The sequence below is a fragment of the Miscanthus floridulus genome, chromosome 4 (assembly GCF_019320115.1).
Source record: "Miscanthus floridulus cultivar M001 chromosome 4, ASM1932011v1, whole genome shotgun sequence".
In the NCBI taxonomy this organism is placed as follows: Eukaryota; Viridiplantae; Streptophyta; class Magnoliopsida; order Poales; family Poaceae; genus Miscanthus; species Miscanthus floridulus.
Genome location: NC_089583.1, coordinates 28,861,040 through 28,887,385, shown reverse-complemented (window position 1 = coordinate 28,887,385; position 26,346 = coordinate 28,861,040). Strand labels below are relative to the sequence as shown.

General features: G+C 43.1%; 4 protein-coding genes across 12 annotated transcripts; 1 reads left to right on the top strand and 3 right to left on the bottom strand.

Moving 5' to 3' along the window:
* Positions 1 to 1,922: 1,922 nt before the first annotated feature.
* On the bottom strand, positions 1,923 to 2,899 carry LOC136548318 (uncharacterized). The gene is made up of 2 exons (XM_066539889.1): positions 2,572 to 2,899; positions 1,923 to 2,491 (listed from the first exon to the last, which is right to left on the bottom strand). Exons 1-2 carry the CDS (start codon positions 2,897 to 2,899, stop codon positions 1,923 to 1,925), a joined length of 897 nt encoding a protein of 298 aa, XP_066395986.1.
* Positions 2,900 to 3,915: 1,016 nt separating this feature from the next.
* Positions 3,916 to 6,393, bottom strand: LOC136551225 (uncharacterized). The gene is made up of 2 exons (XM_066542800.1): positions 6,204 to 6,393; positions 3,916 to 4,522 (listed from the first exon to the last, which is right to left on the bottom strand). The coding sequence occupies exons 1-2, from the start codon at positions 6,307 to 6,309 to the stop codon at positions 4,281 to 4,283; spliced, it is 348 nt and encodes a 115-aa protein (XP_066398897.1). The 5' UTR covers positions 6,310 to 6,393; the 3' UTR covers positions 3,916 to 4,280.
* A 1,292-nt stretch (positions 6,394 to 7,685) lies between these two features.
* Positions 7,686 to 8,359, top strand: LOC136548317 (uncharacterized). Its single transcript, XM_066539888.1, has 2 exons — positions 7,686 to 8,066; positions 8,114 to 8,359. The coding sequence occupies exons 1-2, from the start codon at positions 7,686 to 7,688 to the stop codon at positions 8,357 to 8,359; spliced, it is 627 nt and encodes a 208-aa protein (XP_066395985.1).
* A 32-nt stretch (positions 8,360 to 8,391) lies between these two features.
* On the bottom strand, positions 8,392 to 25,704 carry LOC136549567 (ubiquitin-like-specific protease ESD4). 9 transcript variants are annotated; one of them, XM_066540884.1, is made up of 20 exons: positions 24,556 to 25,704; positions 22,211 to 22,990; positions 22,011 to 22,101; positions 21,690 to 21,937; positions 21,544 to 21,592; positions 21,272 to 21,406; positions 21,002 to 21,104; positions 20,835 to 20,915; positions 20,679 to 20,734; positions 20,395 to 20,560; positions 20,158 to 20,306; positions 19,876 to 20,070; positions 19,659 to 19,787; positions 19,430 to 19,563; positions 19,268 to 19,343; positions 18,926 to 19,188; positions 18,633 to 18,819; positions 18,429 to 18,553; positions 18,193 to 18,353; positions 18,070 to 18,097 (listed from the first exon to the last, which is right to left on the bottom strand). In XM_066540884.1, the coding sequence occupies exons 8-18, from the start codon at positions 20,881 to 20,883 to the stop codon at positions 18,533 to 18,535; spliced, it is 1,425 nt and encodes a 474-aa protein (XP_066396981.1). In that variant the 5' UTR covers positions 20,884 to 20,915; positions 21,002 to 21,104; positions 21,272 to 21,406; positions 21,544 to 21,592; positions 21,690 to 21,937; positions 22,011 to 22,101; positions 22,211 to 22,990; positions 24,556 to 25,704; the 3' UTR covers positions 18,070 to 18,097; positions 18,193 to 18,353; positions 18,429 to 18,532. The 9 variants fall into 9 exon arrangements, with proteins under 9 accessions (XP_066396979.1, XP_066396980.1, XP_066396981.1 ...); XM_066540885.1 differs by having other exon boundaries at positions 21,272 to 21,937; positions 24,556 to 24,779; positions 24,847 to 25,704; XM_066540886.1 differs by having other exon boundaries at positions 19,268 to 19,337; positions 21,272 to 21,937.
* Positions 25,705 to 26,346: the final 642 nt, after the last annotated feature.

The window sequence follows — 26,346 nt, the reverse complement described above, 5'->3', positions numbered from 1 at the left end:
GTGTTCAAGTGGATCTGCTGACCAAGTGCCTGGAAGAGGCGAAGGCGGTTGGGCTATCTGTAGCCGAGCTCTACATCAATGCGCTAGCTAGCTTTAGAGGAGTTGCATCTTCTTTGCCTTCAGATCCTTCAGCCCATGGCATTTTCTCATGGATGAAATCCAACTTCACCAAGCTGTCAGGGTTTGTTGTTGGGGTAGTGGATTTTGGAGCGCTTTCTTGCGCCAATAATCTTTCCAAGATCTTGGTGAAGTCTAGCTACTCGCATGTTGAAGGCTTAAGGGAGAAGAAAGAATTGGAGAGCCCGATAGAGCTTGGGGAGTCCTCCAAGAATGTCTCCAAGTCAGTCGGGAACTTCATGAGTTCTTTCTGGCTTAAGTTTGGATGAGCGGATGCTCGCTCTTTGGCGAAGGCTTGTCGCGCTATGGTTTGTGACCTTGTTCGCTGTGTTGGTTTTGTCTTGTTGTTGCTCTTGGGTTTTGTTTATCTTTTTGTCTTTTGTGCTTATAACTTCCATATTATGCATGTACGATTTAAAGAAGGCGGAGGCCCAACGTGTCACTGCAGAGGCCCATGCTTCCAAATCACAGAAAACGGCTGAGAAAGAATCTACAGCTACCACTGACGCCAAGAAGCTTTGGGGTCAACCTCTACTCTGGATGTCCAATTTTTAGGTTTTTGGTTATCATTTTGAGGGGTAGTCAGAGGCAATGGCTATTACTATCCATCCTCCTTGAACATACTAGTTTTTTATGTTTTTAGTTGGCATCTTCGCCACTGAGGACTTACTATAAACATTGTCCGGTGTAGGTTGCCTCTTGGGGGCCTATGCAGGATGTAACCCCTTTAATGATGATACAAGATGGAGTTTATGTTGATGGTGAATTATGGGATTTTTGGCACGACACCTTCCCTAGGCCTTCGGTCTATGAGATGTGGGCTTTTGTGATGAATGATATTGTTGAACCTCGTTACACTTTTTATTTGGAGTGAAGAGTTCTAGCTGATGACACTAAGTCTCTACTGCTAGCCTCCGTTGTTCTACTCTTGGTGTATTGTTAGACACGTGGCGTGTCGGCATGGAAAAGTTGAGATGCTTGTCTTCAATCTTGTTTCTTTTCTGGAGTGATCCGCGTAAAACGCGGCGAACTCCACCGAAGTGAATTCACCACCGCATCCACAGCACGCGTAGCTTCTTGCCGCTCTCTGCCTCTGCGCGCACCTTGAACTTCTTGATCACCTCTGCCTCCTCGTTCTTGCTTGTTAGGAGTTGCAGCCACATATAGCGACTGCAATCATCCATGAGCAGGAGGAAGAACCACCGACCACCGTTTGTGGTTGGCGTGATTAGCCCCTAGAGATCGCCATGCACGAGCTCAAGAGCGTCCGCCATGTGATACTTGGCCACCTTTGGGAACAGCAGCCTCCTCTACTTCTCTGCCAGGCAAGGTCATCTATGTGCTTGATGTGGGGCAGCCCTCGGACCATCTTTTGAGATGGCCAAACTGGGCATGCCATAGCCACAGCTCCTGGGTGTGTCGTGCTGCCAGGCACACCAGCTACTCCACCTTCAAGTCGAGCAGGTGTAGCTGGTTCCGAGACCTCTTCACCTTGGAAAGAAACCCTGCTCCCGGTCCCTGATCCTAAGGACATCGTCCTTGCTCAGAACCTCACTGCCATGCTCATCCAGCTGGCCAATGCTGATGATGCTTGAACACAACTGCAGGATATAATATACATCCATCAGCACGTGGTACTCGCCATTCTGGCACTTGAAGATGATGGTGCCACACCCTCGGATCGCCACCCTTGAGCCGTCACCGAACTTCACTGTGCCGGTCACGTTGCCGTCGAGCTCGAAGAAGGCTTCCTTGGAGCCTATCATGTGGTTGCTGGCGCCGGAGTCTAGGTACTACCGCTGCTCCTACTCACCACCCACATGTCCGAGGTGGACTTGGGCGTGCGGTTTGTCCAGGTTGACAACCTTCAGAGCCTTGTTGTGCCCTTCCATCGCCATCACCTTTCCATTCTCCTTGGCCTCAATGTCGTGCAATGCACAGAACATCGTCATTAAGAGAGTAGCCTCACCATCCTTATCATCATGCGCTAAATGAGCCTCAGCCTTCTTCTCCTTCTTGCAATTTGGGCACTCCTTTGCCCAATGGCCCATCTTCCCGCAGCACCGGCAACCGTTGGGGTCGACCTTCTTCTTTTTCTCCGAAGAAGCCTTGCCGCGGCGCTTGCCAACGCCACCGCGGCTGGAGGAGGCTTCCCCGGACTTCTTCATCTGGGCATCCCACTCCTCCTCTATCAGCAGTAGCTTACCGCTATCCGTCATTGTTGTGGCATGCTCCATGCACTCGTCCACCGCCCACAGACCGCCTATCATATCCTCAATGGTGAGGGTGGACAAGTCCAGCATCATCTCTATGGAGAGAACGATCTGGATGTACTTCACCGGCACGGAGTGGAGGCACTTGGAGACCGTCTCTTCTTTGTCGATGGTGATGTTGTGGCTCCTTAGCTTGCTGATGAGCGACTGCAGGCGGAGGGAGAAGTCCTCACCGACTCACCATCCTTGAACTTGAGGGTGGTGTACTCTTGCTGCAGCAACTGGGCCGCTGCCTTCTTTGCGCGGTCGGAGCCGATGCGCATCGCTGCAATGGCCTCCCACACCTGCTTAGCAGAGTTCTTCACCCCCAACAGCTCCCTGTATTCCACTGGCACAGCAGCGAGGATAGCCTCCATCGCTGACTTGTTGTCTTCTTCGTTGTTGTTGCCCTTGTCAATGGCATTCCATAGCCGTCGGGCTCTGAGCTTGACCTTCATGGTCACCGCCCACTCGCCATAGTTGGTGCGAGTCAGCGTCGGCCAACTGATGCCGCTGACCTCCCGCACCATGCGTACGACGACCTCGTGTCATGGCCGGGCAGCCACAGCAGTGCTGCTGTTGTCGCCCATCTCCAAACCGTCCGTCATTGCTAGCGGTTAGTCTGGCAACGGCGCTTGTACGGCTCCGATACCACTTGTTGGTCCCTAGATCTCCCGCACGGGTGAGCCAACGGTCACCGGGTGAACCGACCGGTCACCGACGTTCTCTCTCACTATGGCTAGAGGTAGAAGATGAGAGAGAGAACAGAGCGCACACACATAGCATCAGCATCAGCGTTGGTCGGAGCTCTGCAGAGGTGATGACAAAACTGAACTCTCTCACTTTACTGAGTTGCAGTGGGAAACTATATATACAACTCTACTCATCTAATCCTAGTATACAGACATGTCAGGCTGCCATGCTGCTACAGTGACTATATGTGACAGCAGAGCTGACTTTGACGTCTGCCCCTACTGTAGCTATATTGCGGCAGGGGAGTCTTTCGACGCTTGCCTCTACCGCGGCTACAGTGCAGCAGTAGATAAGCCCTTTCGACATCTGTCCCTGCCGCGCGTACAGATAACGGCCGATTACTTTACAGGTTGCATGCTAATGCACTGGTACAGGCATGACCACCCACGTGCTATCTTTTGCAGTTCTGTTTCTCGAGCCAGACCAGGCCAGGCTATGGACGTCGAGGCCTATTTCCAACCAGAGTAAAAGAAATTAGAAAAAAAATGTGCTTCAACCTGAGCTCTGGCAAAGCCTGATTTGCTTTTGGCCTCCTAACCAGTTGCCTATCTATTGTTTTTAGGCCAGGCCTTGGGCCATGGCAAGCGGTGCCCAAATTACCCAAGTGTAAGGGCTTGTTTGGTTGCTGCCCTGAGAAGTGTTTCTGAACAAACAGGCAACCCAAATCCAATGCCTGAGATTGTTGCCTGGCTCAGACAACTTTCTTAGGCTCCAAACCTAATAGGTTCTAAATATTGCCTAATGTTCTTAGGATCGCTTCCCTGTTCCATCCTCACAAGCAAAATTTATTAGGTACAGTGCTCCAACCACATATTTCATTAGATCTACTATGTAGCATAGTAAATACGGTTGCACAGGTAAGGCAAAATAACATACAACAACCCAAATCTAAAACCTGAAACTGACATGGTAACCCAAATACCATACCATATCACAGCAAGCCGCTGAAGCTACATACATGAAAAGGGAAAATGCGAAAATTTTGGGGTAAAAAAACTCACCAACTTCACACCCCACATGGTGTATATATCTCTCTCCCTCCAGACGACATTTGAACAATACCATATTTTTTTACAGGGAAAAAAGGTTCGAGGAAAGAAGAGACATTTCAATTTTTACATACAAGCATCACACGTCATCTCCTAGCTAGTACGTATCTCATAGAAGAAGCATCACAACAACTCCTCCAACGAGTGTGCAGATGAGCCAAGAAGAGTAGCCAAGAGCCCATCTCGCCGCGCCATTGCGGTGGTGGCTCCTAGCATTGTTGTTGCGGGGATCGACAATCCCCGTGCCACCCTGTTCCGGCGTGCCGCCGTTCGGGTGCCCGCCGCTGTGGCTGCTGTAGCCGTGCCCATGCCCTGTCCTTATCGTGACCCTCTCGCCGTCACCTGCTGCAGCTGCACACATCATTTCAGCGGTAAATGTTTGTTAATTGAGATGATGCTGTTCACAGGTCCTGGAAACCATCAAAGTGGATTATTTTTTCAAGAATTTTTAACTATTTTTTTGTGGATTGATCAGGTCATCAGGTAGCAAGCTATATTATAGCTTTCGTTGTTTGGACTTTGGAGTACTAGTACAATGATGCCGTGTGTGCAGTGAATAAAGTATTGGTGCCGGATCGCTTTCTTATGCCATTGGCGGGCACCAGGAAGGAATAAGTATCCTTAATTAACGTGTGTGTTGTGCATCCTGGAATGCAGGGAATCATATCTTTCACCACACATGGACAGGGCAGACCGACAGAGCATCTGTGATAGAGAAGGGCCCTCCGATCTGCATTTGGAGTCTGGACACCTCAGCAGGGTCCAAGATATGTTTGTTTTTGTTTCATATTTTCTCTTCAGAGCTGCACAAATTTTTCTTCAGAGCTAGGTTGGTTGCCGTGGCACACTAAGGCCTCAATTGGAACAACTTTTGTTTGGTTGTGAGAAACGACTATATGTTGTCTGTTAAATTCCTTTTGTATTTCTAGTTTCTAAAGAGGGTATACAATTATTTTATTAAGTGCTCAATATCAGGTGTTGACTCACTTTCTTTGAACTTGGTATCCAGCATAGAAATGCAAACAGGGGGAATATACCTAGGCCACGTTTAGTTCCTTGCAAAGTTGGCGCCGACTGAATTCTGGATACACTGTAGCGCACTCTAGCGTTTTGTTTTTATTTGGTAATAATTATCCAATCGTTGACTAATTAGGCTCAAAACGTTCTGTAAAGTACAACTAAACTGTGCAATTAGTTTTTGATTTCGTCAACATTTAGTACTCCATGCATGTATCGCAAGTTTGATGTGACGGAGAATCTTCTTTTTGCATAGTGACAAAGTTTGGAATTGGTGGAAACTAAACAAGCCCCTATATAATAGAAGATATTGAAGTTTGAAACATGTTAGCCTACCATGTTACAACTGATACAATAGATGCTTTTGTGCCAAAGTCCTGCAGCATCATATTACGGAGTAATTTACAACACAACAGTTCTCCTCCACAAGACTGCATCTGCATTTCATATTACTTGTTTTTTGATAAAGCAAATCATTTCACTGTGATAAACAAAGAGCATATATACGTCTATATTTATATCCTTAGCTAGTTGCAAGCAATTGGCCAAAAGATGTGGGGGCATGATGGTGTCCTAGTAGAATATATACAAATATATTTATTTTATCAGCTAAACATATGTGCCTTGCCTTAATTTACAAGGTTATGCTGCTACTTTCCTAGGCCAACCATGCTTTGTACGCATTCCTGAAGAACTGAAAACACTATCCTTAAAGTGTTAAGACTGAGCAGGACATTGTGTCTTTAGAACTATATATATATCTTTCTTTTGTTTCCACAATATATATAAGCATTGGGGTTCAATTCAAACCAACTTTCTAGGGTTCAATTCAAACCACCTTTTGGGTTCAATTCAAACCAGCTTTCTGGTGTTCCAATTCAAGTTTTTTTCCCCTAACTGAACTGAATCATTGAAAGCTAGTGCTGTAGATAGAAACAAAAGTAATACAATACAGGGAAGACAAACTAAATACAGCCCCAAGTTCTTAGCCTGAGGACGAGCAAAAATCGCATACCTGCTACGTCCTTGGCATCTGCAAGCTGAGCTCCATGGGCAGCAGACACCAGGAGCAAGAAGAGAAGCAGGGTGACGCCAAGGCATGGTTTCTTGGTCCTCTCCATGGCTGCTGCTCTGAAGAAACCAGAGAGCAGCAAACCCAGACCACGAACTGCCACTCACGCTCTCCACCGTTGCCTTGCCTTAAAAAGCTCCCCCCCCCCCCCCCACCCCCCCCCCCCCTCTGCTCCCTAAAACACCCCCCCCCCCCCCCCCCCCCCCCACCCCCCGCGAAAGGGATATAGAATAGGTTCCTCACTCCTATCCACGTGGTCCCTCAATTTCTGGTGCTGGTCGTCACACCAACCTCACTGTCTATCCCTTTGTTTGCTTGTTTATAACTTTGTAAAAGCAAGCACTAACGAATGTCTTCCTTGATTTTTAGTCGTCAATATTACCAGTAGCACCTCTTATTAAGCAAAAAGACAGCAGTAGTGGGTATTCAATGGGTTTGTTGTATGTACTATATAGCTTAGATTTTGTAATAAAAGCATAATGCACATTTCAAATGTGATTCGTAGGTTCGGTTGTATATGGATACAATAGTACAGAACAACTTAGGCCTCGTTTGGATTCTTGGAATTGAATTCATTCTAATAATTATAATTTAGGCATAGATTAATTAAGCTAATATAGTTGTATATGGAATATATTTGTATATTTATTGTTAGGAATACAAAGGACATACTTATATGTTGCATTTCTATTGTAGGGAAGTGAGTTGAAGAGTGTCTTAAAAGTTGGAGAATAGAATTATAGCATAGTGGTCTATAGAATCTATTTTCATCTCCCACCCTATGAATTTGAAATAGGCTTATTTGTGAGCTTAGAAAAGTTATGAAATATCAAATTCCAAGCCAGATAGTCTAATCTATTATGTAGATTTCAATTTCTCTAAAATAAAAAGATCCAAACGGCCCCTTATTGTTTTTTTAATATGTTCAAGGCAGACTGGTGGTTTGAATCTTGTGAAGAGACCGGGCCTATTCAATGCAATTAGGCCAATTTCGTAAGCCCGAGCAGCATGATGTTTAGAACAGATCAGTAGTTTGTGGCCATGGAGGCCTTCTTTTTGCTCTTCTGTTCTTGTAGACTACTATTTTTTTAGATTTACCTCCGATACTAGTTTTTGGATATTATTAGGAAATGACTCATTAGGAAGGCTAGCATAAGGAAAGGATCCATCAGGATCATGTATTTTAGGATAGTGATTAACCATAGCCTAGTTGCCTTGTATTGTATTGTGACTGTGGTTATATATATTCAGCACCCCCCACATTGAGTGTGTGGTGTGATTCCTATACTTCTCTATATGGTATCACGAGTTCTGGCCTAGGTCCACTTGCCCACCCCTTCCTCCCGCTGTTGTGCCACCACCCTGGTCGCGCCCCTCTCTCCCTCTCCCACCCCCGGCACTGGTCCTCCTTGCCAAGCCGCCACCATGACTACCCCTCCCCTTCCCAGCGACTCCTCTGCTGCCCTCACCAACTCCTCATCCTCAGCCTCGGCATCGGCTGTCTTCTCCATTCCCCCCTACACCACCATCTCAGTCAAATCCCATCTGCCGATCACCCTCGAGTTGAAGCGCCCTAACTTCACTTGCTGGTCATCCTTCTTCCTCTCCTTCTGCGGCAAATTTAGCCTTCTCCTGCACATCGATGGCTCACAGGAGGCATTCCCTATCGACGCAGCCTGGGCTGCTGCGGACTCCTGTGTCCACAATTGGCTCCTCAGCACCATCGGGGATGACGTCCTCGATCTCGCCGAGGCCTCAGATCAGACCACCCGTCAGTGGTGGCCGGCGATCTCCGGCATCTACCAGGCAAACAAGGCCTCTCGCGCCGTCTTCCTGAGTCATTCGTGACTCAGGGTGACCTCTCCATCGACGCCTACTGCCAGAAGATGAAGACCACGGCCGATGCCCTGTGCGACATCGGCCACACCGTCATCGAATCGCAGCTCGTCCTCAACTTGTTACGTGGCCTCAACCCCCATTTTTCTAGCACCGCCGACAACATCATGAATTCTAATCCGTTGTCCAACTTCGCCACCGCCCACGAAAAGCTCATCCTCAAGGAGCCTCACCTTGGCAACGAGGGCCAGGTCACCTCCTAGACCGCCCTCCTCATAGGAACACCTTCCTGCGGCACTGCCTGCCATGCGTCCATGGGCAGTTAAGGCGCTTCTAGCCACGGTGACAGGTCAGGCAATAGCCAGGGCTAGCAATGGCAGCAGCAGCGACGGTGGCTATCGCAATCGGTGGAAGGGTCATGGCAGTGGTGGCGGATCGTCATAGGGAGGCAGTCACGGCCCTGCTCAGCCAGCTGGCCCCTTGTTCTACTTCTCCCCTAGGGTGGCCAATAGCAGCAGTGGGGCGGCTACCAGCAGCAGTGGTGCCCCCATAGCGGCCCTAGCATCCTGGGCACCCCTCCGCAGGCCCACACTGTCTTCACCCCAGCACAGTACTCTGACGGTGCCCCTCCTTAGCCGTGCGCTGTTCCCTGGAATCAAGCCGGTCTTGTTGCTGCCCTGAATCAGTTGTCCCTCTAGGGTTCAAACCCTTGAGTACTCAACACAGGCGCGTCTACACACATGTCATCCTCGGATGGTATACTCCTCTTCCACCTCCCTCACCCTGATTCCTTCATTACTTTTGCTAATGGAAGTAACATTCCTATTTCCTATCATGGCACTTCTACCTTATCGGCAGCCAACACTACCTTCCACCTTAACAATGTCCTTATTGCTCTGGCGCTAGTGCACAATCTTCTTTCTATCCGTCAATTCACTCGTGACAATTCATGTTCCATTGAATTTGACACTCTGGGTTTTTCTGTCAAGGACCTGTAGACGGGATGCATGATTCTTCACTGCAATAGTGGCGGGGATCTCTACACCATCACCCCCACGCCACCACCCACCTGCAGCCTCACCACCACGGCCATGCTCTGGCATCATTGTCTTGGTCACCTGGGTCCTTTCACCCTCACCACCCTATAGAACATGTCTGTCATCTCTTGTAATAAGCAGAATCTCCTTATTGCTCTTGCTCTAGTGTGCAATCTTCTTTCTGTCCATCAATTCACTCGCGATAATTCATGTTCCATTGAATTTGACGCTCTGGGTTTTTCTATCAAGGACCTATAGACGGGACGCGTGATTCTTCGCTGCAATAGTGGCGGGGATCTCTACACCATCACCCCCAAGCCAACGCCCACCTATGGCCTTGCCACCTCAGCCACGCTCTGGCATCATTGTCTTGATCACCTGGGTCCTTCCGCCCTCGCCACCCTACAGAACATGTCTGTCATCTCTTGTAATAAGCAGGCATGGTTTTTAAGTCATGCCTGTCAACTTGGCAAACACACCCAGCTCCCATTCACTAGCTCTACTTCTATCACTACCTCTATCTTTGAGTTACTTTTACTGTGATGTATGGACATCCCCTGTTTTGAGCACTTCGGGGTTCAAATATTATCTTGTGATGCTTGATGGTTTTTCTATTTTTGGTTGGACTTTTCCATTATGCCACAAATCTGAGGTTCATCGCCATATTGTTGAGTTCATCGCTTTCGCTCGTATGCAGTTCAGCATCACCCCCAAAGCATTTTAGGCTGATAATGGTACCAAGTTCCCCAACCAGGCCACTACTGACTTCGTCTCCAGCCATGGCATCAGCTTGCGCCTCTCCTGCCCCTACACCTCCTAACAAAATGGCAAAGCCGAATGCAAACTTCGCACCATCAACAACACCATCCAAACTTTATTGCTCCATGTCTCCATGCCACCACCATACTAGGCTGAAGCCTTGGTCGCTGCCACATATATGCTCAACCAGCGTCCATCTGCTTCTATACAGCATGCCATCCCTACCAACTCCTTCATCAGCAGCTCCTGGATTACTCCTCCCTTCGTGTGTTTGGTTGTCTCTGCTACCCAAATCTCAATGTCACGACATCGCACAAACTCTCCCCTCGATCGACCCTATGCGTGCTTGTCACACCCCAAAATTTCTGAATTTGGGTTGTGCATAGAAAACACTAAATAAAATAAATTATTTTAATATTTGGATAAAATTTACCAAGTTTAGTTTGAGCTAGCACAAATTTAGTTATAGAAAAAATATGAATTTTTAAATTTTTCTAATTTTGATGGGCTTTTGGATGATGCGATGCTTGCTTGTTGCTTCTTTGTGTGTTGAGAGTGCGCAAAGTCTTTAAACTGCATTAGTAGGTCATTTTTCTTTCTCCGGCACGCCTTTATCTTTTTCTACAATCAAATTCTTTGTTTCTCGGCTCAAGTTTTTGTTGGGAGCTTCCTAAAATCTTTTCTTTGTAACGCAAATCATTCCTTTCAGTTCCTCATCCGTCAATCAATCTCTACAAACTCCTTAGAAATTTTTCTAGCTTTTTCTAGAACTTGTTCCTACTTGCCTATAAGCATAATTTAATTTTTAGATGCTCCAAATTATCTTATCATGGGCTCTAAATACTTTATTTGGGTTTCTCATGTTCTATAATGTCATTGGGAATTTTCCCCGAATTTTCAGAGCTTTCAGAGTATTTTTTGCGGCTTAAATAATAATTCTAGACTTTTCTGAAATTATTTTATCCATGAAATTAATTAATTCCAAAAATAATAAATCTCACATTTTTCCCAACACTCAAAGCCCATGTGCAATAATCCTAATAAATCCTAAAGGCGCATGTCTTTATTTACTAATGGGCTTTAATGTTTATTTAGGCCCATTAGTGCAGGTGGATGGTGCAACATCAATTAGTACAATATCGCTAGTTGATGTGGATGTGGGGAGTTTTTCTCCCTATATACATATAGCAACCCCTTGGATAAAGCACACTAAAACTACCGTAAGGGGAGCCCCTAGTTTGGCAAATCTCTCATGTAGTAAATTAGATTTTTCTCCTCCTTCTCTCGTCGTCGCCATCACCGTCACCGTCGCCGCCACGCTGCCCAGCCTAGCCATCCTCTCCTTCATGCAATAAGTCGAGCTCACCCCTGCGTAGCTGCTGTTGCCATGGCCATGTGGTGGCTGTACGGGAGGCCAAAGGATAAAGACGAGGTAATTACAAAATTACCACCAGTTCAAAATATCATCATCGTATATTCGTTTTGAGTCCGTTTTGAGTCGTTCCAATTGCGTTAGATTCGTATCGATGTCGTCTACATGCTAGTGTCATCATTTTTCATGTCAAGTGACTTTTATATATATGCTTAAATATTAATTTGATTAATATGCATGCAACTAGTTTTTATAAATAAAAGTAACTTAATTATATACAATGCTCTTTTGCAAATAAGTTTTGACATGACTATTTGCTAATATAAATATGTTTCTAAATTATAATATGTTTAGTCTAAGCACACATATCAAATTTGATTAGATGTTCTCACATGTCAGTTTGAATTTGCAAGTTAAAGTTGAATTGGCATAAATGATATCAAAATATCTATAAATAAAATATGATTAGCTTCAACTCAGTTTTTAAGTACAAATATGATTTGTTTAATCTAAATTAATGCTACTCACATAGTTTTCCTAATTAACATAAATCAAGCTTATAGTCTTCTCTTTTCTTTTATAATATAAAACCCTATAGTCGTTTATTTACCACCGTCGTTCTGATTAGCGTGCTTTTCATGTCTGTGTGTTCGTAGCGACATCTAGAACATCTTTAAAACCTTTTTACTTGTTGTTTATTATGTTTGGTGTACTATTCTAATTTAGTTCTATTGTTTGCTTCGTGTATGATTGCATGGATGCTTGTGTGGTGCTTTATGATCGTGTCCAATCGATGAGTTATATGTGGTAAATCAAGAAGCAGATCTTTACAGTTTTGGACTTGAAGAAGGATCTAATTTTAAGGCAAGTATTGCATGGGATCTTGCTTGTTGTCCAATACACCTTTAATTATTTAATTCATACTGCATGTGTCTACCTTGAATGCCACTAAGAATTTCCTAGTACTTTGTATCTTGTACCTTCACACCTTTGGGGTATTACATTAGGTAGTATGATGCTAGTGCTCAACTAAAGCCATGATCTTGTAACTTAACTAATGGTATATGCAATAAACATTAAAAGATACTTTTTAGCAAAATGGAACAAGGGAGCTAGAGTATTGGGCTATTTTTATGGTGCTCTAGATTTCTCTCCCTAATGTCTTATTTGTAAGTGATCATCCGGGACTTATAGTACAACTATAAGGGCTACATGGCTCTAGCTTTAGCTCAATATGAGGACATTTTCTAGCTTGTTAGTGGTTACCTTTACTGGTATAAGAATGGCTTGATGAATCAGGTATAGTGCGGCCTCTGTCCCCTTGTGTATAGGCTGCACATTATTGTGTCATCGGGAAGGGGGGCTCTATATCTATTTGCTGAGTGAATCTAATGGCCCTAACTTGTAAGACAAACCTTTGAAAGATTTCATAGTGAACCGTGTCGACCTTCCTTAGAAGTAGGTCAAGAGATTAGCTACCTCGGGCGAAAGGGTAAATCACAACTCACAGTGAAAGTGTACAACCTCTGCAAAATGTAAAACTGGTATATCAGTCGTGCTCACGGTCACAAGCGGCCTTAGAACATTTACGGAATAAATGATCAATAATGGTTAATGATAAAGAACACTGATGATACTGATGATGAAGATGCTGACTAATGATTACTGTTTATACTATTCATTATTCATGTTTACCTAATCATGTGTTTATATGGGCTTGTGATAAATTTATTGCTACTCAATTGCTAAAACCATGACTCATTAAAAGCTAATCGCAATTAAACCAGTGTCAGCCTTTTGAGCCTTATGAACCACATGTTATATTTGTTGAGTACGACATGTACTTACGTTTGCTTTATTTTTCAATTATTTGAATAAAAATCCTGAATGGGTACCAGATTGTTAGAGTTTAGAGAAATTAGGCTTATGATCAATCAGTAAGTTGTCCCTATAGAAGTGGAGTCTTCATCTAAAGATCAGAGTTGTCTTTCCGTTGTCTATACTCCGAGGTTGCATTCTTTGTACTAATACGCTATGTAATAAGCATTGTCTTATGATATTACCCTTATTTGTAGCTATATGTGAGATTTGACGTCCTGAGCTCACACATGGTGTGTATCTGGTTTTGTTCTTAAAACTAGGTGCTACAAAGTGGTATCAGAGCAATGCTAACTGTCGGACGCAAGCCTAGTAGAAACTAGTTATTCTAAGATTTGGAATTTGCTACAAAACTACTTTTTCATCTCCTTGACTAGTTGAATGGATTATTTCTTATCCTTGTCCTATTTTCTTCTCTCCTTGATAGCTTCCTTTGAGCTATTGCTTCTTATCTCCTTGATTTTTATTTCTTTGGTCTACTAAAGTTTTCTAATCTCACCTTATTCAAATTTGCGATGGCCTTTCATCATAATCCACTCCTTAGGATGCCCGCCATTTCTATAGAAGCACGTGTAGTTTTGATGTTGTGATGCATGCTTGTCTTGTTTGGTGTGTTGCTTGTTTGTCATCCCTATTTTTGTGATCCAAAGGAAGTCCCTGAAGACTACAACACGAGGATCTTCGTATGGAATATTCAGAGTTTAGCAAAACTCTGGTTAAGTGGGGTAGCATCCTCTACAAAGCATCGTTGACCTTTATCTTCCTTGCTACCCTGTTCAACTCCCAAATCCACTTTATCATGCAAGTTTATTCCTTCATCTCATGAATCCCGAATCAAGGAAGTGTGGAGGCTTGAAGATCTTCTTTATCTTTCTCCCTAGTCTCTCCGAATCTCGGGACGAGATTCATATTAAGTGGGGTAGTTTGTCACACCCCAAAATTTTCGATTTTGGGTTGTGCATAGAAAACACTAAATAAAATGAATTATTTTAATATTTGGATAAAATTTACCAAGTTTAGTTTGAGCTAGCGCAAATTTAGTTATAGGAAAAATGTTAATTTTCAAAGTTTTCTAATTTTGACAGGCTTTTGGATGATGTGATGTTTGCTTATTGCTTCTTTGTGTGTTGAGAGTGAGCGAAGTCTTTAAACTGCGTTAGTAGGTCGTTTTTCCTTCTCCGACATGCTTTTATCTTTTTCTACAATCAAATTCTTTGTTTCTCGCTTCAAGTTTTCATTGGGAGCTTCCTAAAATCTTTTCTTTATAACGCAAATCACTCCTTTTAGTTCCTCATCCGTCAATCAATCTCTATAAACTTCTCGGAAATTTTTCTAGCTTTTTCTAGAACTTGTTCCTACATGTCTGTGAGCATAATTTAATTTTATATGCTCCAAATTATCTTATCATGGGCTCCAAATACTTTATTTGGGTTCCTCATGTTCCATGATGTCTCTGGGAATTTTTCCCGAATTTTCAGAGCTTTTGGAGTATTTTTCACGGCTTAAATAATAATTCTAGACTTTTCTAGAATTATTTTATCCACGAAATTAATTAATTCCGAAAATAATAAATCTCTCATTTTTCCCAACGCTCAAAGCCCATGTGCAATAATCCTAATAAATCCTAAAGGCACATGTCTTTATTTACTAATGGGCTTTAATTTTTATTTAGGTCCATTAGTGCAGGTGGACGGTGCAACGTCAATTAGTACCATATCGCTAGTTGACGTGGATGTGGGGAGGTTTTCTCCCTATATATATGTACCAACTCCTTGGGCAAAGCACACTAAAACTACCATAAGAAGAGCCTCTAGTTTAGGAAATCTCTCGTGTAGTAAATTAGATTTTTTTTCTCCTCCTTCTCTCGTCATCGCCGTCGCCGTCGCCGCCACGCTGCCTAGCCCGGCCATCCTCTCCTTCATGCAAGAAGTCGAGCCTATCCCTGCACAGCTGCTATTGCCATGGCCATGTGGTGGTTGTATGGGAGGCCAAAGGATGAAGACAAGGTAATTACGAAATTACCACCGGTTCGAAATATCATCATCGTCTATTCGTTTTAAGTCTGTTTTGAGTCATTCCAATTGCGTTAGATTCGTATCGATGTGATCTACATGCTAGTGTCATCATTTTTCATATAAAGTGACTTTTATATATATGCTTAAATATTAATTTGATTAATATGCATGCAACTAGTTTTTATAAATAAAAGTAACTTAATTATATACAATGCTCTTTTGTAAGTCAAAGTTGAATTGGCATAAATGCTATCAAAATATTTATAAATAAAATATAATTAGCTTCAACTCAGTTTTTAAGTATAAATATGATTTGTTTAATCTAAATTAATGCTACTCACATAGTTCTTCCTAATTAACATAAATCAAGCTTATAGTCTTCTCTTTTCTTTTATAATATAAAACCTTGTAGTCGTTTCTTTACAACCGTAGTTCTTATTAGCGTGTTTTTCGTGTCTGTGTGTTCGTAGCGACATCTAGAACATTTTTACTCATTGTTCAATATATTTGGTGTACTGTTCTGATTTAGTTCTATTGTTTGCTTCGTGTATGACTACATGGATGCTTGTGTGGTGCTTTATGATCTTGTACAGTCGGTGAGTTACACGTGGTAAATCAAGAAGCAGATCTTTATAGTTTTGGACTTAAAGAAGGATCTAAGTTCAAGACAAGTATAGCATGGGATCTTCCTTATTGTCCTATACACCTTTAATCATTTAATTCATACTGCATGTGTCTACCTTGACTGCCACTAAGGATTTCCTAGTACTTTGTATCTTGTACCTTGACACCTTTGGGGTATTGCATTGGGTAGTATGATGCTAGTGCCAACTAAAGCCATGATCTTGTAACTTGACTAATGGTATATGCAATAAACATTAAAAGATGCTTTTTAGCAATATGGAACAAGGAGGCTAGAGCATTGGGCTGTTTTTATAGTGCTCTAGATTCCTCTCCCTAAGGACTTATTTGTAAGTGATCATCCAGGACTTACAATACAACTATGAGGGCTACATGGCTCTAGCTTTAGCTCAGTATGAGGACCTTTTCTAGATTGTTAGTGGTTACCTTTGTTGGCATAAGAATGGCTTGACGAATCGGGTATACTGCGGCCTCTGTCCCCTTATGTATAGGCTACGCATCATTGTGCCATCGGAAAGAGGGGCTCTACATCTGTTTGCTGAGTGAATCTAATGGCACTAACTTGTTAAATGAACCTTTGAAAGACTTTATAGTGAACCCTGCCGACCTTCCTTCGAAGTGGGTCAAGAGATTAGCTACCTCAGGCGAAAGGGTAAATTACGACTCATAGTGAAACTATATAACCCCTGTAGAGTGTAAAACTGGTATATCAACCGTGCTCACGGTCATGAGCGGCCTTGGAACATTTATGAAATAAATGATCAATTTTGTAGAACGATGAAGAACACTGATGATACTAATGATGAAGATGCTCACTAATGATTACTGTTTATGCTATTCATTATTCATGTTTACCTAATCATGTGTTTACATGGGCTTGTGATAAACTTGTTGCTACTCAATTACTAAAATCATGACTCATTAGAAGCTAATCGTTGTTAAACTAGTGTCAGCCTTTTGAGCCTCATAAACCCCATGTTATATTTGTTGAGTACGACATGTACTTACGCTTGCTTTATTTTTCAATTATTTGGATAAAAATCCTAGATGGGTACAAGATTGTTAGAGTTTGGAGGAATTAGGCTTGTGATCAACCAGTCGGTTGTCCCTATAATAGTGGAGTCTTCACTTGAAGATCGGAGTTGTCTTTCCGCTGTCTATACTTTGAGGTTGTATTCTTTATACTAATACGCTATGTAATAAGCATTGTCTTATGATATTACCCTTATTTGTAGCTATATGTGAGATTTGACTTCCTAGGCTCACATATGGTGTGTATCTGGTTTTGTTCTTAAAACCGAGTGCTATAATGCTCCTTGGCTACCCTTCTTCCCACAAAGGCTACCGCTGCCTGGACATCGCCACTCGGCGTGTCATATTGTGTTCAATGAGACAGTGTTCCCCATTGCTACAGCTCCATCAGCGACCTCCGTGCCATCATCACTTGACTTCTTGATGTAGGGACTTTTTCCACCAGCGGACACTCCGCCTCTTGCTGCTATTGAGCGCTCATCTACGCCTCTTCCTAGCAGCAAGGCTATGCTGCTAGATTACTAGGACCCAACAATCATCTACACTGGCCTAGTGCAGCTTCTAGGCAGGTCAGCACACCCTGTTCCATGTCTAAGAGGGACTGGTCGCTTTGGGACCACCTATCAGCGGTGTCCACGACACCCGACACCCCCTGCTCCACCCACGGCACCCCCTGCCGCGCCCCTAATGCCCCCAACGGCACCCCCGATGCCTCCTACGACGTCCTTAGCACCGCCTATTGTGCCTCCACCACCTTCGTGCCCGGTGATATGGCTACAAACCGGCAGCTAGTGTGTGGTCGACTGCTATGGCTTCTTCGCCACGGCGGCCTCCCTGATTTCGGCCAACTATCACAGCACCCTTATCGACCCCAACTGGCGGGCCACGATGTCGGTGGAATACAATGCTTTCCTCACCAACGGCACCTGGCGTCTCATACCTCAACCCCCCGGCACCAATATTGTCACCGATAAGTGGCTGTTCAAACACAACTTCCACTCCGATGGTACTCTAGCTCGGCACAAGGTGCGCTGGGTCATCCATAGCTTCTCCTAGCAGGCTGGTGTCTACTACAACGAGACCTTCAGCCCGGTTATCAAACCGACAACGATCCAAACCGTCCTCAGCATCGCCGCCTTACACTCCTGGCCCATTCATCAGTTGGACATGAAGAACGCCTTCCACCATGGACATCTTGAGGAGACGGTCTACTGCCAGTAGCCGTCTGGCTTCGTCAACCTGGCCACCCCTGACCATGTTTGCTTGCTGCAGAAGTCCCTATACGATTAGGACCTTCTAGCTTACAGTGATAAATATTGTAGTTCATCTTATAATTTAACAATACCATGGCAAGATTGAACCTTCTAGCAATAGTGTGTAATGTAGGTATATATGAATCTTTGTGATCATAACCCTTCAAGCATACATGATCTTGAAGTGGATCCATAATATGCACGATTATTTTTTGCATGTCGATTATGAATAAAGTATATAGACCGTCTTGATAATATGGTAGTAGAATCTATAAACAAACACACAGACTGTAAGTGGTAAATAATTTAAAAGGTTTTAAAGTAATACACAAAACACAACTTACATTGCTACATTCTTTAATGTCGTACTGCTTTTCCGGCCAGCACTCAAATACTTTTTTAATTGATCTTGGTATGCCTTGTCAATCTTGGAACAACATCGTGGATCTCATCCAAAATGAGTTATTTCCTGATAATTATACAATTACATAATTTAAGTATGATATGTATAAACAATCTTTTAGAATGATTTATATATATCAACTTACAGCAAATTTGAGATCCATGTAGTGGAATATTTGTTTCTTCTGCGCTATGTCTTGGTTGCACGCGACCATCCGAATAGCCATATTAAAGGTTTCATGTTCCAGCTGTCTATCATCATCTAAAATATTTATAATTTGTCTAAGACTTAAAGAAATTGGATATGGCCGTGTACTTCGTATCCACTCTTTCCTGAAAACAAGGACAAAGAACAAATTACTTGCTGTAGCAATCTAGAATGGACAAAGGCAATATCTATATTAGAACAGTACGTTGTACTTTAGAATGCATGACTTACTCTAAAGTCTCATCATCGGCGATCAAGTGGAACAACCCACAAATTGTCGTCAATAGGTCTTCTCTATTTGTCCACTTTAGCGTCCTTGTCAACTTCGTGTTACCCGACATCAAAATATCGAGGTCATTGAGCTCTTCGACAAGTTCATGTAGGTCATCGCCGGTCTTAGTATTTTGCTCTTTATCCGGTAACCCTCTTATTTCATTTAACAGCGAGTTATATAAGATCGCAGGTAGCTTGAACCTGAAGTTACTTATATCTTCCTGCAAACAGTAATTGCTTATATGCTAACCAATTAAAAAATAACTGATATGTATTAGAAGTAGATTCTTAAGTAAGTACCTGGGTTACATGGTCAGATAAAGTACTTCCAGTCCAATACTCCATATAATTAAGAAGCCATAAACCACAACTATAGCTGGGCAATATTCCAAACAATCAAATATGAGGCATACAGATAATGGTTAGGCAATGACATATACACAAAACGTAAAGATATTTTACCCATCTGTTTGCATTGGGACCTTGATCTTATGTTTCATTGGCCAAGATGTCATATTGGTACCATGTTTCCATTTACTTTGGTCCAGTTTTGTAAGCCCCGTTGCATATTTTATTAGGCTTTCCATTCCTAAGAGCTGGTATGATCAAAACACCAAGGCTAAGTAAGAAACAGAACAGCTACTGAAGAATTTTAAATAAATAAATATGTATACCAATTATTTAGACGTACCGTATACCATAGATCTTCAAAGTTGGTCATATTATCTCCAAAAGAGTCCAAAACATGTATCTGGCCTAAAGAAGCGTTCACAACACCCAGGTACCAGTGAAACTTTTCAATATTGATTGGAAGGAACACCTGCATTATTAGAGAGTTATCTAAATTATTTCTCTAGATTTGAAAGGGTAAAAAATTAGCATATGTCAAGTATTATGGTAAAGCTTACCATATCAGCATGTAAATAATTGTGTGCCCTTGTTTGAACCACTTCATCTCTATTATAGCTCAAATCCCTCTCATCTTTCTTCCCGTCAATTCGTAGCATTTGAGAAACCATTGAATTTTCCAAATATACATCTCCACCATCTCTATGAAGTAGGTGTTCTTCATGCCGCATCAATTCGATATACAAACTTATGACCTGCAAGTTTTTAATTTGTCATTAAAAGATTGGCAGATAGTTTGTATGGACACTATGTAATGCAGAAGCAGTGTTAAACATGCTTACCGCACCATTGACTTGCTCATTCGACTTAAAAAGGCAATCTAGGTCATCCCTGCATCCCCAAGCATCATTGATTCTGACGAGTTTATGATCTATACTTTTTCCTTTCATGTATTCAATGACCTCATCATCTTGTTTCGTAGACACATAATCTGCAGAGGTATCATTTTATATTATTATTAGTAATAAGTAATTAATTATTTAAATTAAAGAAGTAAGTTTCAATTAATTATGGCTCACCTTGAGTCATGATTTGTGCATTGTTTGATTTCTTTGGCTTATTATACCGAGGCAACGCCGTCACATCATCGTCAGCACGCATCATATGTTGTGTCTTTTGTAGTACTGGCGTTTGTACGGCATCGTCGTTGACCTGTACTTCTCTCGCTTCCTCCCTAATAATGATCTGCAGATGCAATATATAATATCAGTTTGAGATTCCATATTTGTACATTTTGTACGCAATGGCCCACTCGGACAAAATATGAGAGGAGATTTGTGTTGCTTAAGAGTTCGTTTTGTACGTCATCCTCATGAGCACGCTTCCGCTTCTTGTCTTCGCATCTTTCTTGATCGACATCTACATCAATATAGCTCCACTTTAGTACATTAGCATGCCGTACAAATGCCTTATTTCATATTGAAAAGTAGCATGATGATGTTGCCCTAATTTGGCTCACCAGAAGTAGGCAATGCATCAATACGGACCGTATGTTTGACTGTACACATGGGAATATATGCATCATTTTTGTGTAGCCAATCTGTGAGTTGTACGAACTGATCAGTGAGGTTCATCATAAACGAGGAAATGGGTGAAATTATTATTAAAGGCTCGGATATTTCTAACCTTCGGGTGAGGATGGCCGAACTATTATTTCGGCGTTGTTGTTGTCCAACGTTTCTTGGCTAGAGGCTACAATTCTTGACTCGCTCTATATACTTTTTAATCTCTACAGATGAGCAAAGTATTATTTAATAATAATTAATAATTTGGGAGACCAAATCTATGAGGTTGCAATGATGATTAATCATACATAGCTTAAATAAATTTACTAAAAGTAGTAATCGAACATAGCTTATAAATTTATTACAAGTAAAAGTATTTAGAGTAATTCACCTGAGTTACCTGGTGTCGGAAACTTTTCAGCTTTGGGCGAGGATGGCGGAACTATTATTTCGGCATTCTCTTTGTTCTGCCTTTCTTGGCTAGAGGCTTCGATTGTTGCCTCACCCTCTACTATTTTGACATTATCTTAATATGATCAAAGCAATATTAAATAATGTACTTAAATTTAAAAGATTAGCATAATTAAACATAGATTAAATTTAATAAAGGTAGGAACCAAACATAGTTTAAATTGACAAGTACAAAGATTTAGAGGAATTCACCTGAATCGTGCATTCAGGTTGCAAATGGCAATCTAATCAGGCATTCAGGCTGCAGGAAATGATAAGGCGGAGATCAGATGGAAATACTAATAACCTGTACAAGTTGCCGGCACGGTCGAGGTGTCCGTCTCCGTGGTGTTGCCGACCTTGATCACGTCCTTCATCACGGCGGTGGACAAAGCCTTGTCGCCGGGGTCGCCCGGGGACTGTGCTGAGCGACAGGTGGTAGATGCGCGCGTTGCTGGCGATGAGGATGCAGAAGCCGTAGCAGCGGCGTCGCACGCGGAGGTACGGCCACGCCTTGCCGTTGACGACGACGTTGTTGACGAAGTACGCCGGCTGCCGGTTAGTCCTCTTGGTTGGGGTTTGTCGCTGGTTCCACTGACGAGGAGTACTGAAAAATAGAAAATTAGAAAATTAGAACCCTATCAGTCTATCACGGTAATATGGAGTTTAGAAAAAATTACCTGTAGCCTACGGCCTGTTCCTATGTGGCTTGATGAATTAAATAATTAAATTAATGGATCAACTATTGGCTTTGGTCGCATGATGCCTGTACTGTATGGATTGGATTGCAAGGTCGAATAGAAAATTAAAGTTGTCAGATGAGACCAAACAAACACCGCCAGGCCCTATAACTGAATATTGATGAACTCAAATCACTTACCACCGGGGCGGCAGGGAGTCAGGTCTTCAGGGACGGAGAGGGACCGCAGCACCGCTACGTTTGCGGCCGCCCGCTGGGGATCACGATCACGGGATTACGGCTTACGCCTTACGGGAAATGAGAACGCCGGAACGGCCACAGCGGCGCGGACGTGCTACGGCGAGGCTTCGTAGGTGCGGAGGCAGCAGATCGAGCGGAGGCGGTCTCCGCATGGAAAGAGCCGCGGATTTCTCGTGCGTCAATTTTTCTCGCGTCAATATTCCTTTTTCCGCGACGCATGGAGGGGGAGGAGGAATACCATACAAAATATGCTGATCGTTGGATCGTGCGTGAGTAATGAGAGAGAATATTGAGGATAGATCTGGGCGGTTGATTCGGATGTGGTTGGTTTTGTGTGTATAATTATTGGGGTGCATTTAGGATGGCTATCTCAGCGGAGGACGCTTTTCTGGGTGGACCAAGCGAAGAAAACTTGGTGCATTAGTAGTGGTGCATTAGTAAGGTAGATTATACGTATAAACTAATAAAGCGACCAAGAAACGACGGCTCCAGTGAGGAGGACGATGACCCCGGTGGCTGCTGTGAACCCGGACACTACTTGAGGCGGCGGTGCTGCCCCTGCCGACAAGACCCAAGGGTTGGCGCCGGCGGCCGGCGTCCCCGGCTTGTCTTTCCCGCTGCTGCTGCCGCCGTGGTGGCCGTGGCTGTGGGTGTGGTTGCGGCCGTGGGAGTCGCCGCTGTCCCCGCTGTCGGCCTGCTGCGCCTCGTTAGTGCCTGCAGCTGCGCGCATGCAAACTTTAGTCAGAAAAAAAAAAAAAAAAAAAAAACGTGAGGGATTTGGCGAGATGTAGTAAGACTAGAGAGCAGCGGTCGGTCGAGCACTGCCTATTCCCGTGCTGGTGCTGCTGCCATCAGCCGTGGCAAGGAGCAGCAGCATAGAAAGCCATGGGTTCCTGCTGGGTCGGTGATCCATGGTGACGGATCGATGGATGCATGGATGTCTCCGCCACAAAATCATCTTGGTGGTGTAGTAATATATACTACTACGTATGCTAGCATATGGAATCGAGGCCTTGTTTAGATTCTAAGTTTTTTCACTCTCTTTCCATCACATTAAATCTTTGACACACGCATGGAGTATTAAATGTAGATAAAAAAATAACTAATTACACAGTTTGATTGTAAATTATGAGACGAATCTTTTAAACCTAGTTAGACCATGATTGGACAATAATTACCAAATATAAACAAAAGTGCTACAGTGCCAAATACTGATTCCTAACACTCATCTAAACAAGGCCCAATTCAGAGTTAGTCTGTCCGGCCGGCATCTGATCATGGCAACAGGACGTATTTTCCATATAAATGCTCGCTGCAACTATATATATATATAGAGAGATAGAAGCTGGCTATAAAATAACTTATTCTGTAGCCATTTTAAGTTACGATAATTACTATGTTAATTTAAAAGATTATAGTAACTCCTTACTAAGTGATTTACTATGACGTTACGGTAAATATCTCCATGTGTTATAGCAACCCAACTATCGTAAATATGTATTGGCATTATCGTAAATTAGTATATAAAATTATCGTAAATGGAGGTGGCTGGCTACTAAATATACTAAATGGAGGTGGCTGGCTACTAAATATACTCTACATTTACGATAATTTTATATACTAATTTACGATAATGCCAATACATATTTACGATAATTGGGTTGCTATAACACATGGAGATATTTACCATAACGTTATAGTAAACCACTTAGTAAGAAATTACTATAATCTCATAAATTAACATAGTAATTATCGTAACTCAAAGTGGCTACGGAATAAATTATTCTATAACCAGCTACAGAGTAGTAGTTATATATATATATATATATATATATATATATATATATATATATATATATATATACACACACACACATGCATGGAAGATTTTGAAAAAAAAAATTGGGTGCAATCTTCCTGTTGCACAGGCTCCTATGTGTAGGCTCAGCTTGGATGGAAGCCACGCATCCAAAAATTCCATCACACGGCAACTTGTCGTCAATCTAGGAGGCTAGGACACCGTCCTAATTCTTCCATAAACGCTCGCTGCGACTACTATATCGATGCAACGTGGCACGATTAATTTTGGTGTGTTCGACTGAACACCGGTCTAGCTGGCCTTTATATGTTTCCATCCGTGAAATATAGGAGAATAAGATGATGTCTTCCTTTCATTTTTAGAACTACTAGCTCCCGAACGTCCAAACGCAAATAAATATGAGATGCTATGTTGACCCACCGGCCTCCATGATTAAAATAAATTATATCTCTGCTCCCACGTTTACCATGTCATGCTCCTGGCCTTCTTTCCCGTCATGTTCCACACGCTCGCCTCGCTCGGCCACGGTGGAGCACCCACGCTCAGTGGGGCACACCCGTGCACCAACATACAACCTCATGCTGCACCGCCCAAACATGGCAGAGAAGGGAAGGGAGAGAGATATGGCTGTAACATTATAACAAGTTGTTGCAACATCTTGAGTCATCTTATGAAACAACTAGAGAAAACCTGCTGCAACATTAAAATATAGTTGTTACAACATCTTAAATCATCTTATGAAACAACTAGGGAAAACCTGCAGCAACACAATAGGGAATGTTTAAAAAAACTAGGTCGCTTGTTGCACCATCGACAAACCTGCAACTACAACAATAGAAAAACGCATGTCTATCTCCATCTCGATCTCGACCTCGACCAAACAAACCAGCAACAGGCAGAGAAAAGTCATTGCAACAAGACCAACTTATTGTCGGGACATATAGGTATAATTGCCGCAACCTCCAAAAAATGCAGCTTGAACAAAAACATATCAAAATCTACTTATTTTGCGGTGCAACATCCCGAATGAGTCAATGCAACAGCTCCAAAAAGATCAATGCAACATAAAGAATCATATATTGCAACATAAACAAGAATGAAGGATCCAAACAGATCTTGGCGTGGAGCTCCAGCCCTGACCACACGCCCATCACGCTCTGCTCACTAGCGCGCCACTACTCTGCCTCTTGCTCCTTGCCCACAAATGCATTAGAGCTTATGCTCCTCCAACGCAGCAACAAAGATCCATCCAAGATGGGGAGGAGGGAGGGGCTAGTCTCGAAGTCAGCAAGGCGCAAGGCTCGGCCTGTGGGCTGGAGCTCGTTGGCACTGGTGCTGCCCCACCCCTGTGTCACAACACTAACCTCCAGACTTCACCACGAGGAATTGCTTCATCTTGAGATGGCAAGCATAGCCGAGCTCATTGTGTTGTCTGCTTGGCTTGCTGTGAGAGGAGAACGATGAAGATGTGAAGCAAGGGTGCCGATAGTGAAGACCGGAAGGAGAAGATAAGATAGGAAATGTGAGGCTGAGCCTTGGACAAGTTGATAAGAATGAATGGTCAGATGGTAGGAAGAGGAACATGAGGCTGCCGTAGGTGTCTAATATTTTATTCGGGTCCGGAGCAGTTCCGTTCCAATTTCCAATGCTAAAGAGTGGAGATGTGCAACAGGTAGAAGAATCCATGCATGTATGTATCCATCTACCATCAATCTCACCAGAAGGTTATGTCTGGCTATGCTAGGTGTTGTGCAGAGATATGTACACGTATGCAGACGAGTCGAGTAAATAATGCAGGTGAGCAGATATTATATAATCATCACTGGCGAACGACGACGGCCGTCACGACGAGCAGGGCGCGAGCGGCCACCGCGGACTAGTGAATAGTGCTTAAATTGGCCTGGCCCGGATGCACAGTGTTCTGGGCCGGTTTGTAGTTTTTACTAGGCCGTATCCTCCAGCCTGGCCAGTTTTATGGCCCAATTTTAATGTTCTTCGTGTTTAATTTCCAAATTCGAATGTGAACCTATCAATCACTTTTAATTCTGCTCTCAATACATGCTGAGCGCATAGCTGGGAGGCAGTGGTGGGGGTGATGCAGGGGTTGAGCCTGTCAACACTTGTCCTGTTCTACGGCACTACTTCAGCAGTACTTTTCAGTAAATAAACCGTGTTTTCCACTCACAATAAATCCACATAAGCATTAGCATAAGCTAAATTTCAGCGAAACGAACTGTGTCCTATGTGTAGGAGAGAA

Coding starts and splice junctions, on each gene's coding strand:
- LOC136549567 (XM_066540882.1), bottom strand. CDS start 20,883: ATGTGTACAGTCAAACATACGGTCCGTATTGATGCATTGCCTACTTCT. Junction 19,189..19,267: donor TATCTGACCATGTAACCCAG/GTACTTACTTAA, acceptor TACTGTTTGCAG/GAAGATATAAGTAACTTCAG. Junction 18,820..18,925: donor GCCGATGATGAGACTTTAGA/GTAAGTCATGCA, acceptor CCTTGTTTTCAG/GAAAGAGTGGATACGAAGTA.
- LOC136548318 (XM_066539889.1), bottom strand. CDS start 2,899: ATGGTGCGGGAGGTCAGCGGCATCAGTTGGCCGACGCTGACTCGCACC. Junction 2,492..2,571: donor CACCCTCAAGTTCAAGGATG/GTGAGTCGGTGA, acceptor CCATCGACAAAG/AAGAGACGGTCTCCAAGTGC.
- LOC136548317 (XM_066539888.1), top strand. CDS start 7,686: ATGACTACCCCTCCCCTTCCCAGCGACTCCTCTGCTGCCCTCACCAAC. Junction 8,067..8,113: donor CGATCTCCGGCATCTACCAG/GCAAACAAGGCC, acceptor TTCGTGACTCAG/GGTGACCTCTCCATCGACGC.
- LOC136551225 (XM_066542800.1), bottom strand. CDS start 6,309: ATGGAGAGGACCAAGAAACCATGCCTTGGCGTCACCCTGCTTCTCTTC. Junction 4,523..6,203: donor AGATGCCAAGGACGTAGCAG/GTATGCGATTTT, acceptor TGATGTGTGCAG/CTGCAGCAGGTGACGGCGAG.